This window comes from Echeneis naucrates, chromosome 7 (assembly GCF_900963305.1).
Source record: "Echeneis naucrates chromosome 7, fEcheNa1.1, whole genome shotgun sequence".
NCBI classification, from domain to species: Eukaryota; Metazoa; Chordata; class Actinopteri; order Carangiformes; family Echeneidae; genus Echeneis; species Echeneis naucrates.
The window spans coordinates 4,161,597-4,178,781 of NC_042517.1; the positions used below are offsets into that span (position 1 = coordinate 4,161,597).

Below are 17,185 nucleotides of genomic sequence, written 5' to 3' on the forward strand. Positions count from 1 at the left end.
ATTCATGGGAGATTAAGCACCCAGCTAAATAATTTCTGTTTAGAACCCATCACCTAGATGTTTCCTCTTTCCTGTGAAATAGTCTGCTGAATAAGTGTCTTGAGCAACACTTTAAATTAAGCAAGACACATTTTTAAAAGGGGTGAATAAAGCCCATGAATGGACACTGCAGTTGATTTTGAGTCAGAAATCGTATGAGCGTAGTAAATGCCATTAAAGTCCAAATGTGTTGTTGCTCAAGGTCATAGTTGCGTCATGAGAGTCACACAACCATGACCCTGGCTGTCATGTCTTTGTGAAGGCAAAGGAAGAATTTGGTAACGAAAGGTCAAAATGTTTACGGTATTAACACTTCCATTTTACCCAATTCAACAAACACTTGGGAAAAAAGTTGGGTTGGAAATGATTTATCTTCATTCTTACCGGAAACATTTGAGTTGCGCTGCTTGTGTTCTCACATTACAGCTTCTAAGGTAAATGAAGTGGGCCCAATCGCTGACCTCAGCTTATCTTATCATATAAGAAGCATATCTAAAAACAAACACCTGAGGTGACCAACAACAATGATGAGATAGTGAAGTGATAACATCAGTCTGACCTGGTTTACTCATGCTTAGGAACAGGATTTGGTTTGTGTCAATATTGTGTTGCAAGTCGAAAAGGTGAAAGTTTCGGTTAATTCATCGTTGCCATTAATCTACCTCAGGTAATATAACACCTGGTAGTTTTTATGACATTCTGTTCTGGTTTACAGTTGGATGCCAACTCATATTGTGAGCAAGAAACAAACAGGGTTAGATACAAGGAATTTTATTTCAGAGGTAATTTCCACGGGGCTGAGAAAAGTTTAGTTGCTGCCATCTATTGGTGTAAGATGTAATAATAATAATAATAATAATCAGAATAATTTAGTTTCTTTGATATAATGTTAATTTTTCCTAACTTGAAAGCGTATCATCTATTAATACCCATTGTGATGTTTTAATTTGGTTAAATCCCTTGATTTAAACAAATAATTTCGTCTGCCTTGTCTGCACCTAAAGGTAAAAGAGTGGAGTTAAGTTAAATGTTGATAGAGAAAATGGGTTCTGAATGTCCTCTTCTACCAAAGTGGTAAGTATTGATAACGCGATGGTAAATATTATAACTTTAATATAAATAACACTGTTTTGTGTAAATCAAAACGAGAAGCAACGAAAGGACGTAGAGACGTTGAACGTTCACTTGGCGTGACGACATGCAGGGTGGCGTTGTGATTGGCCGAGGGGCCTGTCAGTCAGAGGAGGAGGAAGCTGAGGGGGCAGGACGTCAGAGGCGGGACTTGGTGCTCTCATCATGGCGGGATGCATGAAAATGATAAACGGTGTCCAGACTTCAAGCGCTGTTTCACTGATTTTCATGGTGCTGCTAACATATTTACCTCTCACCTCACTTAAGGAAACCGGTAGGAAAACATGCTAGGCCGTAATGAGCGGGACTTTCATTTATTTTATGCGTGTTTTTTTTTTTCTTTAATGAGTATCGTTGCTCGGGCTAACTCGAGCTAGCTTGTTTTTGGTGTTTGCTGCAGTTAGCTGCAGCAGTTCAGTCTGAAGATGTGTTGAATGTCCTCCCAGCCAGGTTGTTGCAGGCTGTCCCCTTATTGTTGACTGTAGTAGGAGAAACTAAATGTCATTTGACCCTGTCATTGATATCGCTGTTGCAGATTTGCAGGAGTTTATGGCCCCGCCCTCATTTTATTCTTATCGTATTAATAATAATAATACTAGACTCCAACAGATCAGAAAGGAAAGCTGACCCTAAATGAAGTCCAATACAGATTTACATTCCTATAAACCCAAAATCAGGAAAGTCTGGATGTTTAGTTTTGTTTGACATAACGTTAGAGAGGAGTTGGTTATTTTGGAGTTTGTGATACTGTTTCTATGATTTAGTCTCCTTTATTCAGCTGAGTGAGGGAAGACTACCAAAAGACACACCTAGTATAGTTCACAGCAGCACCACAGACTGAGCAAACATTTTCATCAAGAAGTTTATTGATTAAAAGGATTTATTGGAGGATTGCTGCATTTGTTTCAGAGCTGGTTGCACACTCTGTTACATCAGCCTGTAAAATACATATATTTTATTTCAGAGCTTGATTCCTTCAAGACAGCCGATGTCCTCTTTAAAATGTGATTTATTTTTAATAGAAAAATACAACAGGGGATGCATTCTCAGTTTTATGTGTCTCTGCTTATGTGACCCAGGTGACAAGCCTGCAATAATTGATCTGCTGGATGGAGAGCACTATGTTTTTTCGGGATCCAAATGTTTCTGTTATAAAAACAATATAGTGCCGAGCTGGAGGCAAACATGGACCAGGATTCAGGTATGTTAAATGAATGGAAATATACAGAAAAGAACGTTAAATATATGAAGATATGCCATAACAGTTTCTTCTCTGTTATTGGGAGAAATTATAACAAATGAGTAAATTGTTTAACAGTTATTATTAGCAAAGGTGATATGTTACGGAAAATTGTGGGTTTCATTTGTTACAATAAAACAATTGACAGGTCAAAGTGTGGAGTTCAACTTTATTCAAGTTGGAAACTGTAGAAGGTGAGGAGGAGCTGCAGGAGCTGGACCGCCTCAGTTTCTGGGGCTGGTTTCAGAGTCTGCTGCGAGAACGACACAATGAAACCACAATCAACATCAACCTGTTCAACAAGAAAACATGCTTCAAGATTGATCCCAGTGAAAACACTCACTACAGTGTTAAACCTCTTCGGAGTAAGTGGAAGACAAATATACTCTCTGTTCACTGATCGATGTTAAATTTCTAGTATGCTATTGTATAACTTTTTGTTTTGTTTTGTTTTGTTTTTGTAGAGTTTGATATTTATCTGTTTTTGGTTTTCCTCTCTGGGGCATTGTTGTTCATCTTTGCCGACTCACTCAGCAGGTAATTTATTTTTTTTTTTTTTGGGAGGGGGGGGGTTGTTTAATTTTTGATTTTATTAGTATCAAACAGTTCACGTTATAATATTATTTTTTTCTTGCATAAAGGAGTCAAATCTTCTTCTACTCTGCTGGTATGAGCACAGGCATGATTGCCTCACTCATCATCATCTTCTTCATTTTGGCACGTTTTTTACCAAAGGTAAGGAACTTATTGTCCTCAAATATCTATGACTTTATTAATTAGACCCCCTTGGTCTTCTAATTCTATTCACACCATCAATTACTTTGTGTTTGCTGCTCTTACAGAAAAGCCCATTTTATTTGTTGATTGTCGGTGGCTGGTCGTTCTCTCTGTACGCCATTCAGCTCGTCTGCAAGAACCTCAACATTATTCTGCGGGAACATTGGGACATGGCTTTAGGTACAGACTCTTCACAAACAATGACTTTCATAGATTTGAAAACATCAAACCATAGCAAGAATACATGCTTTGGTTTTGTTTCATATTTGATTCATCTCTGTGATTTTTGCGATTCTTAATTTTTTTTCCACTGATCACTGTTGAGAATACAAAGAGATGCAGTTTATTTTCTTGTTAGATAAAGCATCAAATCCTCACTTCAGAGAAATGTGTATTAATATATACTTTGAAATGAATAAAATGAATAAAATGTTTGATTATAACAGTAGTTATCTATTAAATTTTTTTTAGCTCACCAAGCTCACTCACTACTCGCAGATGATCAGCAGATGATATGCAGCTCCAGTCGAGAAAAACATTTCATGTAATTTTTACGGCCTGAAAATGATCTTGGAACTTTATCAAAAAGGCTTTGTGTTGCACTGATCTCCATCAGGTGAATTACTCGATTGATTACTTGATTCTTTTTAATTTTTCCTGTTTGTTTGTTTTTTAGGTTATGTAGCAGTGGTGGGCTTCATCAGTTTTGCTGTGTGTTACCGTTACGGTCCTCTGGTGGACGAGAAGAGCATTAACATCCTGTCATGGACGCTGCAGCTCTTTGGTCTGCTCCTAATTTACTTGGGAATTCAAATTCAACAAGTTGCATTTGCTATCATCGTGGCAGCTTTGCTGTCCAAAAATCTGGAGTACCCAGTTTCAATGATAGTCGCTGGATTGAGGTGGGTGTTTTTAAAGCTGACAGAAGGTGGCGTTAAAGAACTGCACTATGTTAAGCTGAAAAACCCTCTCATCGTGTTTTTGATAATGGAAAAGATTGTTTATGTAGTTTTTACTTTCTAAGGGTCATTTGTTTGTTGACAAGGCTTGCATGATGTCTCACTGTTCTAGCTTCTATGACTGAAATATTAAAAGTCAAAGCTGAGACATACAGTAAGTCAGTCAGTCTGATTCGATTTTAATATTTTAGAGCACTTTCTGTGTTGTGCAGGAAAATCAAACGGCGCCTTTGCTGGAAAGTAGAGCCACGTTGCCTGTTGACTGAAGAGGAATATCAGAAGGAGGGGGAGGAAGAGACTCGACGTGCACTGGAAGAGCTGAGGAAGTACTGTAACAGCCCAGAGTTCCGGCCGTGGAAGGCGGTGTCGCGGCTTCAGTCCCCAAAAAGGTGTCTATGATTTTCTTTCTATCCTTTCACATACAGTTGACCATGTGCTAAAGACATGTGATGTGTTTCATCACACAAGAAGAAGCTGCTGGGATGCTCCCGTTGGGGACTGACCAATAAATCCCAAGACTGTCATCAATGAGAGATATTGTCAGTCGTTCAACTGTTTACCAAAAAAAAAAAAAAAAAAAACTCCCAAAAACTGAACCCCTCGGAAGTTTTCACCTTTTATTTTGTCACAGTGAATCAACAGATTGAATGTGGGATTTTCTGTCATTAGAAAATGTCAAGACTAGATGTGTAGATTTAACAACAATAGTCATTCAATAAAGGTTGGATCTTCCAGGTACAGTACAGGTGTATTCATCACACGATTAGTTTGAAGTCACCGTGAAATAGAAATGTGGATGATGACAGTGTCATATAATTGTAGGTGCTTCCAATCAATCGAGGTGAATACCTGTGCAAATATTTTCTAATTGTTTTCCTTTGAACAGCTTTGCAGAGGTTTTCAGGTTGACAATAGACTTTCTTCTGTAAATCAGTATGCAACACAAAACAATAAAACGTGAAAATTCCTTTGGAGGCAAATAACTTTTATCTGCACCGTATTTTGTTGTGTAACTGATAGATGTAGTATTTCAAATGTCACAAGAATCTGAAAGTGACCAGTTAGATGTGCTAGAGATCAATACAGAGAAGAAGAGCCTGCAGCGGTAGATTATTAAGAACAGTTATAGAAATGCTCTGTCATAATTACTACACTATGCAGCACCTGGTTTGGATCCAACATTTAAAATAGAATAGAAATATTTGAAAATATCAAAATGCCTTTTTCTGATGTGGGCAGTCAGGATGTTCTACCCTTTCAGTCTTGTGGTGCAACTGATAGGAGGTTACAAAAAAACTCATATCCTCAGCAACAAATTGTTTAGATATACTCAACAGATTGATTGTAAATTTCATTTTTTTGTTGATATACGTAAACAAATGTGTCCAAAATACAACACAACAGTTCCACAGAAACAAAAAGTGTGGACCTCATGGTAGTGCTAAAGACACATGAAAACAATTCATGCTTAAACAGTAAGGTCATATGCTTTCATGAAGGTGTAGCCAAATGTCCATAACTGTCACGTGTGTAAACAGTTATATTTCACATGTCACTGTAATCCACAGGTTTGCTGATTTCGTTGAAGGTTCCCCTCACTTGATGCCAAACGAGGCGTCTATGCACGCGCAGGAATACGGCTTTGGGGGATCATTTTTTGAGGATGAGTTTTTTGACACTGACGACGAGGATGACGATGACGATGCCAATGATGAAACCAGAGTGAGAGCACAATGATGGAGACTGTTTTGTTGTTTTTTTTAAAAAAAAAGGACTCAAGTCTTCTTATTGCCTTTCAGAAAGGTGGTCGGAGAGCGGCTCTCCACGACCGACCATGAAAATGTCCAGACTGACTGTGAGTCATGGTTTCAGAAAAAAACCCGGTTTGTACTTTCATTAATCATTTCATTTGACTTTCAACAACAAAAAAAAAACAAAACAACTAACAATTACAGGCAGATCGCTGAGCTCAGATCCATTGTTGGCATGAAAATTTCATGCCAACAATTAGGCCAGCTGTCTCTTTTGTAAGGGAACAAAAGTGTCTGTGAAAATGTTGAAACTGGTGGTTTGAGACCAAAGCAGGTCTCCGTTATTTTAGTTTGCAGTTGTATTTTTTTTTCTTTCATAGCTTAAGACAGGGTTTTTGATTTCTGAATATTTTGTGTTTCAAGCCATGCGGCTCTAAATGGGCTCACTGCAGAGTTTCCAGATCACTGTGATCACTTCTCCCCCCTCCGAACAGCAGCACAATAACGGAGGGGGTTACTTTTCTGCTCGGGGATGTTTGTGTTCTTCAGTTTTCTGTTTAATGGACAGTTGCCAGTGGAAGTGTCCCAAAGTATTTTGAATAAAATAAAATATAAAAAAATGATTGCGATCTCTGACGTGGTGTCCGCGGTTCTCATATTACTGCACTGAACTAAAGTAGCTTTTTTTTTTTTTTTCAGTAGTGGGGAAAGTAAAGACATTTGCTTAAATTCTGCAGTGAAGGCCAACTCTGAGATATTTGCACTTCCATATTTCCATGGCAGTACAGCTCATGTTAAGAGGGAATGTAAAAATAAATCACCTTTACCTGTCACGAAAAAATATTTTTAGCTCAATATTCATGATCATTTGGTAAAATATGAATAATCATTTTGGCCTGAAGTACACAATTAACATAAAGTTCCTTTTTTGATTAAACTAGCAGGCTATATTAATGAACACCTTTCATGCTTGAGTGCAGGATTTTTATTTATTGGAGTTTCTTTCATTGAGAGGAAGTGGCAGTTATACTGACATGACAATTCTTCCACCACATGATGCATTCAGTTTTATGGACATTGTCAGTGGCTTACACAGTCAGCATCAGCAGCTTTTTCCAAACAATTTCCAAAACGCGGGGCAATGCCACATGACAAAAACATTGCACTTTGAATTCCAGAACAGAGCATTTTTCAGATTTTATCTGTGGATCAGATGAAAGAGGTCAATGACACAACTGGTGCGGGGAGGATGGTGATCTGTGGAATTTCCACTTCACGAACAGCAGAGGGCTGAGTTGTAGCAGACAACACATGAAAATTTTTACATTTAAGTCCAACTGCTCCAAGAAATTTGGGAGGTGACCCGCTCAAAGCGTGCATAATGGTTATCTAGAATCATTTTACTTTGAACCCCCCAAAATGGGCCAGCTAATCCTATTTTTAAATGTGAATTAATTTCTAAGAAGTCTCAGGACGCTGTTCGTATTCATTTAAAAATCTAAGCAGAAGTGGCAAAGCCTGCAGTGGGAGATCTGATTTGCTGTTCAAGTGAGATTGTGTTATCTGGAATCAGGGAGCCCTCAGAATATGCTGCAGAAAAAAAAAAAGATAAATAAATCAAGTGTGATCATCCTTTTTCCCTCGCTGCAGCTCCACTCAGCCTTATCTGATGTTTTGGGGATATGACATTTAGCCCGACTTACGTGCCTTAGCCTCTGATTATGTTAACTATTTTGAAACAGCTGATCACGCCAGCATTATTTGCATGCATTTCCCAGGCTCAGGTTGTTATAACAGTGTAATCGCATTCACATCTCAATGGATTTCCTGTGTGCGACTTTCCCGAAACACAGTTAACCAACATACAAATCTCACTGCTAATGCAAACAGGACCCCACCACCTGTGGAAGGGGAGACTCCCTACGTAAATTAGCTAAATACAAACAGTGAAATGTGAACATATACACCGTCGCCTCCATGTAAATTGTCTGGAGTTCCCCGCAGCTTACACACCCACGACTGATCAATTGAATCTTTAAACTTGGCAGTTTTCCTACTAGAGCGTGTGAAATAAAAATACAATCACGTGGGGAGGCCATTTAGCTGTCACTGCTCATTTTATAAACAGGGAAAGACATCCAGCTTTCAAATCAAACAGTAAATTACATTATGTGTATCATAGCAAAATAAAAAGAATGCAGTGTACAGTCTCGGTGCATATACGCATGCTGCATGTATATCCTTCATAGTCTATCAAAAACAAAAATAAGCAGAATTGACGCAACCCTTGAAGAACCTGACACCTGGACGTCACAGTTGTATTTTGACAGAATAACAAATATACATCACAATCTAAAGCAGTGCAGTTCAAACTTTGGTCTTAAAAGTTGTCTGACTTTTGACAAAAACCAAAAATGTCAGGAAAGAAGAAATTTACTTTCAGCGGCGGTGCGTTAACTTGTCTCTTGGGCTCCAAGAGGCAGCACAAACTGCAACTTTAATATGTTACTCCACACAGTCTGTACAGTTGAGACAAATTGGAGTGGATCTCTCCCCCTTTAAACTCTAAACATAAAATAGCTCAACTGAAACAAACAAAAAGTAGTCCAGTGTTGGCGGTAAAAATCCAGTTTTCAGTCAGTATTTATTGATCCCAAATATCCGCACTCCATGAAACTGAGGCAGCTTTGGGAGGAGGACACTGAGGAGGGAGCTTGTGTTGATCAGGAAATGTGTGGGATCATATTTTGTGTAGAAACTGGCGAGAATATACCTGCAGAGACAAGACCAATACATCCATGTCAACATTTATAGTTAATATCATTGAAGTTCCACGCCCAAAAGAGTCATGAGAAACACTGAGGATGGGGTACATAAATAACAGTGAAATGACGATCCACAGGTAACTGTTACCAAGCATGAGCTCTAATGCTGCATTGTGTGATTTCCTCTAACAGATCTCTCAATATGTTGGTGACCTTTGGTGTTGATGCAGAAGGTCTGAAAGAATAAAACTTTATCACAAAAGCGTCACATCAGCAGTTCTTTGAATGGGTGCATCAGTTTGACATTTCTGCAGCTGCTCTCAGCTGCTCTGGTGGAGTGCTGGAGCTGATAGTAGCTACAGCATGACTATCTCCTTCGTCAAGCTTTTCATGATTAATGAAACATCTCTTTGTGTGGTTTGTTTAACTCGGCAGTTCACTTGTTCACTTTCACATTCACATTTTAGGTTAGCATGCTAATGTTGGGCAATTAGCACAAAAACATACAAAATGTTAGTTGTGTAGGTGTTTCATCAAAAATCAAAACCTTTGAGGAATATTTCGACCTGGTGATGCTTCAGAAAAATGGAAGTGAATAACAAGCTTGAGAGCTCATTGTTTAAAAACTACCATAAACTTTAGGTGGTAAATTATTCACAATAATTATAATGAACCACATGTGAGCAGTGCAAATACTGAAAACCTTCACAAGTTACTTCGTCTGCATTTGTTCCAAAGAGCCCTGACAATACGGTGATCGACGTGAAGGTGTGAACCTCACAGCACTGCACAGACCTTTAAATATAAACAACACTTACAGAACGATTGGCGAGATGGTGAGGAATTTGCGTGAAGACGTGAATTGGACGCCATAGTCCATCTGTTCCCAGTGCGTGAGAAGACGAGCTTTCCCTTGGTCTGGTGTCTCAAAGGGAGTCCCCTTCACTGTGTGTAGAAACAGATACATCACCTGCAGACAAGAAAACCGCGCTGTTAGCCACGAACACTGATAGGTTTCCTACACGTTTCCACACAGCAATCGTCGGCAAAAGATCACTTGATCACATTTGAGCTCATATATCTAGTTCTCTAAATGTCAACTTATGTCACGCTTTACAGAAAAGCAGCAATTCAACGACTGATATTCTGTTTCTTTTTTTGAAGATGGTAGCGAAGAGCAAAGCATCGATATGCAGCACAGTTAAGTAAAGACACCATTGTGACCGACCAAGTTGTGGATGACATTGGTCAGAGTCCAGACGAGTGGCACAGTGAAGAAAGGAATGCTGAGCAGGATGACGTGTAGGACGACGGTCAGGAGCAGGTAGGTGAGCCAAATCCCCCTGCTGTTCATCACCCGTGTGTTCGGGTTTACCTCGCTGTGAGCTACGCCCACATTCATCTGGAAGAGACGAAGACACAATGATCTAAAAGGTGTAAATCTTAAATCTAGTTAGAGAAAAGCTGCAGACTTGGAGAGGTGTATTATAAAATTTGTTAAAACAGCTATTTTTTTTTTTGTTTGTTTGTTTTTTTTTGAAGGATTGCCAAAACAAACAAACATTTCTCCTTCTAAGTCTGTTGTGTCTGATAATTTAGGTACTATAATCATCAACTGGGCAAACATATTCAAACCCGGTGAAGATGATGTTTTTATATTTTATTCTTTCCTTTTTTATCTTATTTTATTTAACCAAACTAGAACAGATTTTGCTATAAGTATAATTTGAACAGTTTCTCACAGAAACCATATTTTATCAGAGGGAAGAGAGAGAGAGAGAGAGAGAGAAAGAGAGAGAGAGCGAGAGAGAGAGAGAGAGAGAGAGAGAGAGAAAGAGAGAGAGAGAGAGAGAGAGAAAGAGAGAGAGAGAGAGCGAGAGAGAGAGAGAGAGAGAGAGAGAGAGCGAGAGAGAGAGAGAGAGAGAGAGAGAGAGAGAAAGGTGGTGACTCCGCCCGCCTGAGCGCTCCTGTCTGCTAAAACGAGCGCTTCCTTTCGCATCACCCACCAACTAGCCGCAACACACAGAAGCTAATCTGGCCAAATTAAACAATTAAGAAGCGGAATCAAAAGATAAATCGTGATATATTTACCAACGAAACGACACTAGCTTGTCACAAAACGAGCACAGCTTGTCACTTTAGCCAAACAATTCCCGTGAGCTGATGTAACGTCCGCCTGCTAGCTAACAGATGCTACCCACAGGTCGACATGCTAACGCCGCTCCAAAGTTTCTCCGGCTGTTGGCGACAACTTCAGACCGACGGGGCTTAAAGAGCTGTGCCTTAAATCGGGTTAAAACCTGCCCAGCCTGTGTGCCAACAAATAAAAATAAAAAAAACCAAACTAAACTCAAACATTACAACGGAGCAATCTGTACCTTCCAGCGTTGTCGGAGCTGACCAGGAAATTCCTTGTTTTTTCTTTAACCCCGCCTTCGTGAGGTCCGGGCTGCTTCCTCTGCTGCCAGAAAAATAAAACAGACAAAAAGTCCACCACCTCCTCAAACCACGATGAAATTAACCTTTTATTTATTTAATTCATTTATTTGTAGGCCCTCAGGGCGCTTCAGCGTTTGTGAGCATTCATTCATTCATTCATTCATCCATTCATTCATTCATTCATCTTACTTCAGAACATAAACAAAGCTTCAATTTAATGACCACATTTTTTTTTAGAAAGCCAAATAAGATAACATGTAATTTATAATAACTTATTGTTCCCAGTGTGATCAAATAGAAACTCCACTGACAGACAGTGGAGAACAAAATGCATCACTTGTCCTGTGAGCCCCCCAAAAAAAGAGCTTCACTTTAAAATCTGGAGTAATATTCATCCTTCCAATGAACTGCACAGGAAAAGACTTGGCATCGAGCATAATAACTGCAACTTCTGCGATTTCTGGAGGACTGGCTATCAACCAAAACCCAACAACTGGCTCCCCTCAGAGACAATGTTGTGTTTAACATGAAGGAAAGTCAGAGTGACAAACCTGGCAAAGTTTCTAATTCACTCAAGTAAATGGAGGAAGAGGAACTCCCTTTTCTCTGTATTTTAAAAAAAAGGACTCGTAGACCATCAATGTTTTATAAATAATTTTTTAAAAAAGTATTCATTATCTCTCCAAAACATACTCTCTCTGAAAGCTTATAAGGAACTGAAAATCTTTGAGGCACCCTTGAGGTGAAACGATTTGCTCTCTTTAATACCTTTAACATATATAATTTATGTTATTGATTGTACAATTTAAGCTTGCTTCTTGTTACTGTGCTTTGTATGTTAAATGGAACTCATCGATGTAGTTTAAATACCATTCTGTTGTCGTGCTGTTTAAAAAAATAAAATAAATCATTCATCTTCTCATGCTTATCTGTTTCCGGGTCGCGGCGGGTGCTAGCGAGCCAATCCCAGCTCACACTGGGGGAGAGCGGCGTCACCGTGGACAGGTCAGCGGTCCATCACAGGGCCAACACACAGAGACAGACAGAGACCAACAACCACTCACACTCAGACAGACCTACAGACAGTTTAGAGTCACCAGTTAACCCGAACATGATGTCTTTGGACGGTGGGAGGAAACTGGAGTACCCAGAGGAAACCCACAAAAACACGAGGAGGACATGCAAGCACAAAAAGGCCCCAGGCCCGGGAATCTAACCCATGACCTTCTTGTTGTGGGACAACAATGTAAACCACTATGCAATGTGAGAAAAAGTAGTGTTAATACCCATAAGACAACTAACTCTGTGTCAGTGCCTGGAGGCCTGAGGAAAAATGGGTTAACTCTGCTGCACAGTTTAACCACCTTTCAGCGAACCTTTCATGAATTTGTGACTTTATTTATTTTATTTATTTATTTATTACTGATGCCAACTTATTATGTGTGAATATCTGCCAGTTATCCCTTTTGTGTGATAGTTGACATTTTGGGGTTTTTGATTGTGGGTCAGCCCCCCCCCCCCCAAAAAAAAAAAAGTTTGAATGTCATGGGCTTCATAGGAAAACAATGGGCATTTTTTCTTCTCTTCTGACAATCGACTTTGTGAAAATGAATTATAAATCATCATTCATTCGTCATCACTGATGCAAGCAAATGGGGCATACTGTTAGAGAATGCTGTGATGGTTAAATGTGATATTTATCTGCCACATAGAAAACTGGAGCAAATTGATACGGCTAAAAACTCACAGTTTTCTTTTCAGTTTTTAAATGCCCATGATTCACGTCATTTTATTTCATTATTTCTTACCGCAGATCACAGAGAAGAAAATATGACGGTTTCAAAAGTATTCAAAATTTTGTTGACTTACTTCATTAGCTTACATGTTTGTTTATTGCAACATGAATGTTTATGTATAAGTTGCAGTTTTTACAGGCAAATATTCTACTTTTTGCTGCGCCATATGTATTTGATCAATTTCTTGTCACTTGGCAGATTAAGACTGTTAATTCATGTCGTCAACAAACCAATTACAATGCAACATTATGGAGTGGTGGTTGATTTCTACTCAGCAATTTAAGAAGTAATTAAAAACAACCACACCTTTCACAAATTATCCTTTAAAATAATCCTGAAGTATATGTTATTCTTCAATGGGCCATTCTGCATAATGGATATTCTCCGTTTGGATTCTTCAGCATATTCTGATTTATTTGTGTCGTTATGACTAGAATGGGGAGTGATGAAAACCCTCTTTTTTTATTACAACGTCAACAACCCAATCTGACTTGCATATAGCGGTGGTTAAAACTGATTTGAAACCAGTGTTGGAAAGTACTCATCTCGTGGTATTCTGTAATTTTTGTATTTCAATAACAACTATTGTCTTTGTGTGGAAACCAGTGTGCATAATATTCCTGTCTACCTTAGAGCTCCATTGTTCACTGGGTGACAAGTTCCTTCATTAGAATAAAGGTGAGCTTGAATTTACTCAGAATGAATCCTGTGCACAATGTCTTGCTAAGTCCTGAACAAACACACTTTTCTTGTGTTTATGCTATTTCATCCTACTACTGAAGGATTCTCTGACGAATGGGCCTCAGTCTGAGGCTGAGAATTCGTTCCCCAAAAATAGTAATTTCCAGTATGTATGGAATCACTGGTGGGTGACAGGTCTCCCAGAAACTCTGATGTTTCAGATCAGGAAACTTCTGGCCATTAATCTGCATCTGAACAACTCGTCTTATAATTAGCAAAGAAAGCTTGTGGAGCCAATTTACTGCAATGAAGGCGAAGTCAGAAAAAAAGACTCCATCAGTCTTTAAGCAAACTGAACTCAAGAGTAAACTGTGAAAATCTTCATGACTGTGTGTTTGAACTGAGATCAAATTTTACAGAAGAGCAGTAACTGATGAATGAGTTCGTTTCTAGAAATTCATTCATGAACTGAATGCCAGTGTAGATGACTAATACCTGGAGGAACGAGAACAAACAAAAACTCACACTACTACCTGCGCGCCAGGAAGTTGTAGCACACGTAGCACGTTAATTAAAGTACGCCAAATAAGGAAATGATATAAAATGGACCAGTGACCCATTGATTACATGTGTGCAGAACAGGGAACTAATCTGTGCTGAGTCCATCAGTTCTTGGATCGACATCAATTTATTGTTGGTGTTTATTAAATGGTCCGTAGTAACAGTTCGGAAGTGACATTATACGATAACATTTCGCAGCTTCCCTTCTTACCTCATCCACACACAAATAACCAGTACAATGTCATTAACTGGCACGTCATTTTTATACTGCCTGCATAATGACGACCTGAAGGTCCCTTCTTACTGTTACTTCGTCCTGGCCCAAAACAAGAGCCCAAACAAGTTTAATATCCAGATTCGAACATTTCAGCTGCAGCTTGTGTGACTGTGCTTCCAGTACAGATCTCTTTTTCTTTTTTATTTGGCCTATTCATTTATTTCCTTTTGTTTGTGCATTTTACTGCAGCATGTAGTGATGATAATAGAATGCCCGTTGAACTTAATTTATATGACACATCTCTTGTTGCAAAGTGATTTACAGAAAAGAAGAAAAAATATTTTAAATGTTGTAGGTAAACCAACGCAACAACAACAGGAGTGTGTCAACATGAAACTCTGGAGTGGGAAAAATGTGATGAGAGGTTGAATTAATTCTGGGTATTAAGAAAAAACTTCCTTGTTGTTCTTCCTTGTTGAGTATTACACCACGTTCACTGCACTGCTACTTCCTCTTACCCTTTAAACGTGACATCTTCCCTTTTTTTTCTACTTTGAATTACTATATTGCATCACCGCCGTGATAATAGACACACTGACTGGGAGGAAGTTTGCCGGAAGTTGTGGATCTCTGCTAGGCAGCAGGAGTGTTTCAGGAAAGCACAGCTTCCTCCTCAACTCAGCATGTTTGTTTGTGTGTTTCTTTGTTTAACTATATAATGTTCTACACAGTGGAATTATTTAGCATGACATTTTTTCTTCTTGTGGAAAGAACAAAACTTTATTCTTTATTTTCAAAAAAATACTAAGACATAATAAAAAAAGAGCAACACATAAGGGTGATGTGATTGAGGCTTGTTTATTATGGATATTTTATATAATCTGCATAACATTAATAGATAAATAGAGAGTCACAAATTTATTCAGGTAAATATAAATAAATAAAAACAATAAATATATTTTGGATAAATACGTGACATGATAATTCCATTGGAAATACATACACACAGAAACCAGAGCAGCAACACTTCCAGCTTCATGAACAACCAGATGCTTTGATCAATGTGATCAAATGCAGGATCCTTGTATAAAAATCACAGCTGCATGACAGCAAACACGCAGACTCTACATGCATCTCTGGGCTGAGCCCTCTGCATGGTGAGCCGGATCACCGGCGGCGAAGACACGAGCGGTGAGGGTGGAGAAGGAGAAGAGTCTGTCCATGGTGTACTGACAGAGCAGAGCCTCCTCCCAGCGAGCGGTGTCCTGAGGCTTTCCTTGGCTGATGTGGGAGTCCTGCAGAATCCGAGGAGACACACACATGAAAGACTTGATCATAAAACTCAGACACATGAGGCCGAAGTCTGAAGATGACACGTCTACCTGCCGAATCTTTTATGTGATAGTTTGACCTGAGCTCACCTTTTTGTGATGCTTCCCTCCTTTCGCCTTCACACAGCCATCCATGTCTTCATGCAGTTTGTGTATCACTGGCTTCACTTTGCTGGCGAAAGCTGAGCAGCTTCTGAATCCAGCAACTTTCTCCACAGCAGACTTGTAGCTTGTCAGGACACTGAGTATCTTCTCAATACACGGCTGAAGAAGGAGAGAAGAACTTTACTGAGACTTCATGTATCAGATTCATTCTCTGCTGGAGCAAAAAGGCATAAACAGACATGAGTCTGTTGTTAGACTCGGTTGCTTACCAGAGGTTTGTGTCTGATTGTTCCAGGATCACACTCATCTTTAGCCTCCATCCAAACAAGTGAGGTTTTGGAGTCAATCCAATCTTTGGATCCATTTCGTGCCTATAGACCATTTTAGAAAAGACATGCTCAGCGCACTGGTTTGTGTAAAATAATAACAAGATAAAAGACAAATAAATATTAAACATCTGCATCTGAACAAACTTTTTTTTTTTTTTTTTTTTTTTGCATTAATTCCAGAAATATCAATTAAAAATAAAAATGAAAAAACATAAAAACTTACCTCTTTTGATACAGTTCTGGCGATCTGGTTGAGCTCCAGAGAGCTGGTCCGGACGTCAGCGCATGCATCCTGCAGATTCAGTCCGGCCGGAGCGCACGATGCGGCCGCAAAGAGCAAGAAGAGGGTCGCCAAAGACAAATTCATCTTGGATATGTTTTGTGTTTTTCTTTTTTTTTTTTTAATGCTTGTTTTTGTTTTTTGCTTTTTATTCAGTCGAGCAGTGTCCAGATGCTCCTGCTGGGAACTCGACCGTGTGAATGAGGAGTCCTCGGAGTCCAACTGCTTTTAACTGTGCCTGAAAAGCACCAGAGCGCGCGGTGACGCACCGCAGGGTTTTCCTGGGCATCCCTCAGGTGAGTTCACGTCGAGTGCAGCTCAGTGGACACACAGCGGAAGCTGAGTCGGAACTGATGTGAGGTAATTATGCAGTCAAATAATGACATCACTGTATTAGGCGATTAGAAATGACAAAAAAAAAAAAGTCATGTATTTCGCAAGGCATCAGTTCAATATCTCACATAACAAGGTTGTGTATACATATATTTTTTTTAATGATGCTTTATTTTATTTTTTTTCCTGGTCAGCTTTCATCAAATCAGCTACTCTGCTGATATTCTTATCTGAAATGATGAAAAATGAAACATGGAGACATGAATGTGTTTTGTGTGAGACACCAGTGAGAGTGATAAACACCACTTAGCTTACAGATGTGGTGTAATCAGGTTTCACATCTATGGCTGCGTCGAGGAAGTGAGATTAACCTTTTACATTTAGGGGGAGGCAATAACTGATTGGACAAACTTTCCATCTGATCTGCCCATCTTCTCTACCAGAGAAAAAC

The 17,185-nt window shown here is 39.1% G+C and overlaps 2 protein-coding genes across 3 annotated transcripts; one reads left to right on the forward strand and one right to left on the reverse strand.

Annotated features, from left to right (window-relative positions):
* Positions 1-1,334: 1,334 nt before the first annotated feature.
* Positions 1,335-9,882, forward strand: nemp1 (nuclear envelope integral membrane protein 1). Its single transcript, XM_029507153.1, has 11 exons — positions 1,335-1,444; positions 2,250-2,371; positions 2,559-2,775; positions 2,875-2,947; positions 3,052-3,145; positions 3,253-3,367; positions 3,864-4,089; positions 4,359-4,535; positions 5,715-5,868; positions 5,946-6,029; positions 9,827-9,882. The coding sequence occupies exons 1-10, from the start codon at positions 1,336-1,338 to the stop codon at positions 5,982-5,984; spliced, it is 1,326 nt and encodes a 441-aa protein (XP_029363013.1). The 5' UTR covers position 1,335; the 3' UTR covers positions 5,985-6,029; positions 9,827-9,882.
* Positions 6,868-11,078, reverse strand: ormdl2 (ORMDL sphingolipid biosynthesis regulator 2). 2 transcript variants are annotated; one of them, XM_029507154.1, is made up of 4 exons: positions 11,041-11,078; positions 9,891-10,064; positions 9,481-9,632; positions 6,868-8,670 (listed from the first exon to the last, which is right to left on the reverse strand). In XM_029507154.1, exons 2-4 carry the CDS (start codon positions 10,062-10,064, stop codon positions 8,535-8,537), a joined length of 462 nt encoding a protein of 153 aa, XP_029363014.1. In that variant the 5' UTR covers positions 11,041-11,078; the 3' UTR covers positions 6,868-8,534. The 2 variants fall into 2 exon arrangements, with proteins under 2 accessions (XP_029363014.1, XP_029363015.1); XM_029507155.1 differs by lacking the exon at positions 11,041-11,078 and adding an exon at positions 10,754-10,994.
* Positions 11,079-17,185: the final 6,107 nt, after the last annotated feature.

Excerpts from the sequence above, each read along its gene's own strand:
- ormdl2 (XM_029507154.1), bottom strand. The coding sequence starts at position 10,064 with ATGAATGTGGGCGTAGCTCACAGCGAGGTAAACCCGAACACACGGGTG. Across the intron at positions 9,633-9,890 it reads CCAATGTCATCCACAACTTG|GTGATGTATCTGTTTCTACA; the intron begins GTCGGTCACAAT and ends TCTTGTCTGCAG. Across the intron at positions 8,671-9,480 it reads ACCATCTCGCCAATCGTTCT|GTATATTCTCGCCAGTTTCT; the intron begins GTAAGTGTTGTT and ends TTGTCTCTGCAG.
- nemp1 (XM_029507153.1), top strand. The coding sequence starts at position 1,336 with ATGGCGGGATGCATGAAAATGATAAACGGTGTCCAGACTTCAAGCGCT. Across the intron at positions 1,445-2,249 it reads CACCTCACTTAAGGAAACCG|GTGACAAGCCTGCAATAATT; the intron begins GTAGGAAAACAT and ends TATGTGACCCAG. Across the intron at positions 2,948-3,051 it reads TTTGCCGACTCACTCAGCAG|GAGTCAAATCTTCTTCTACT; the intron begins GTAATTTATTTT and ends TCTTGCATAAAG.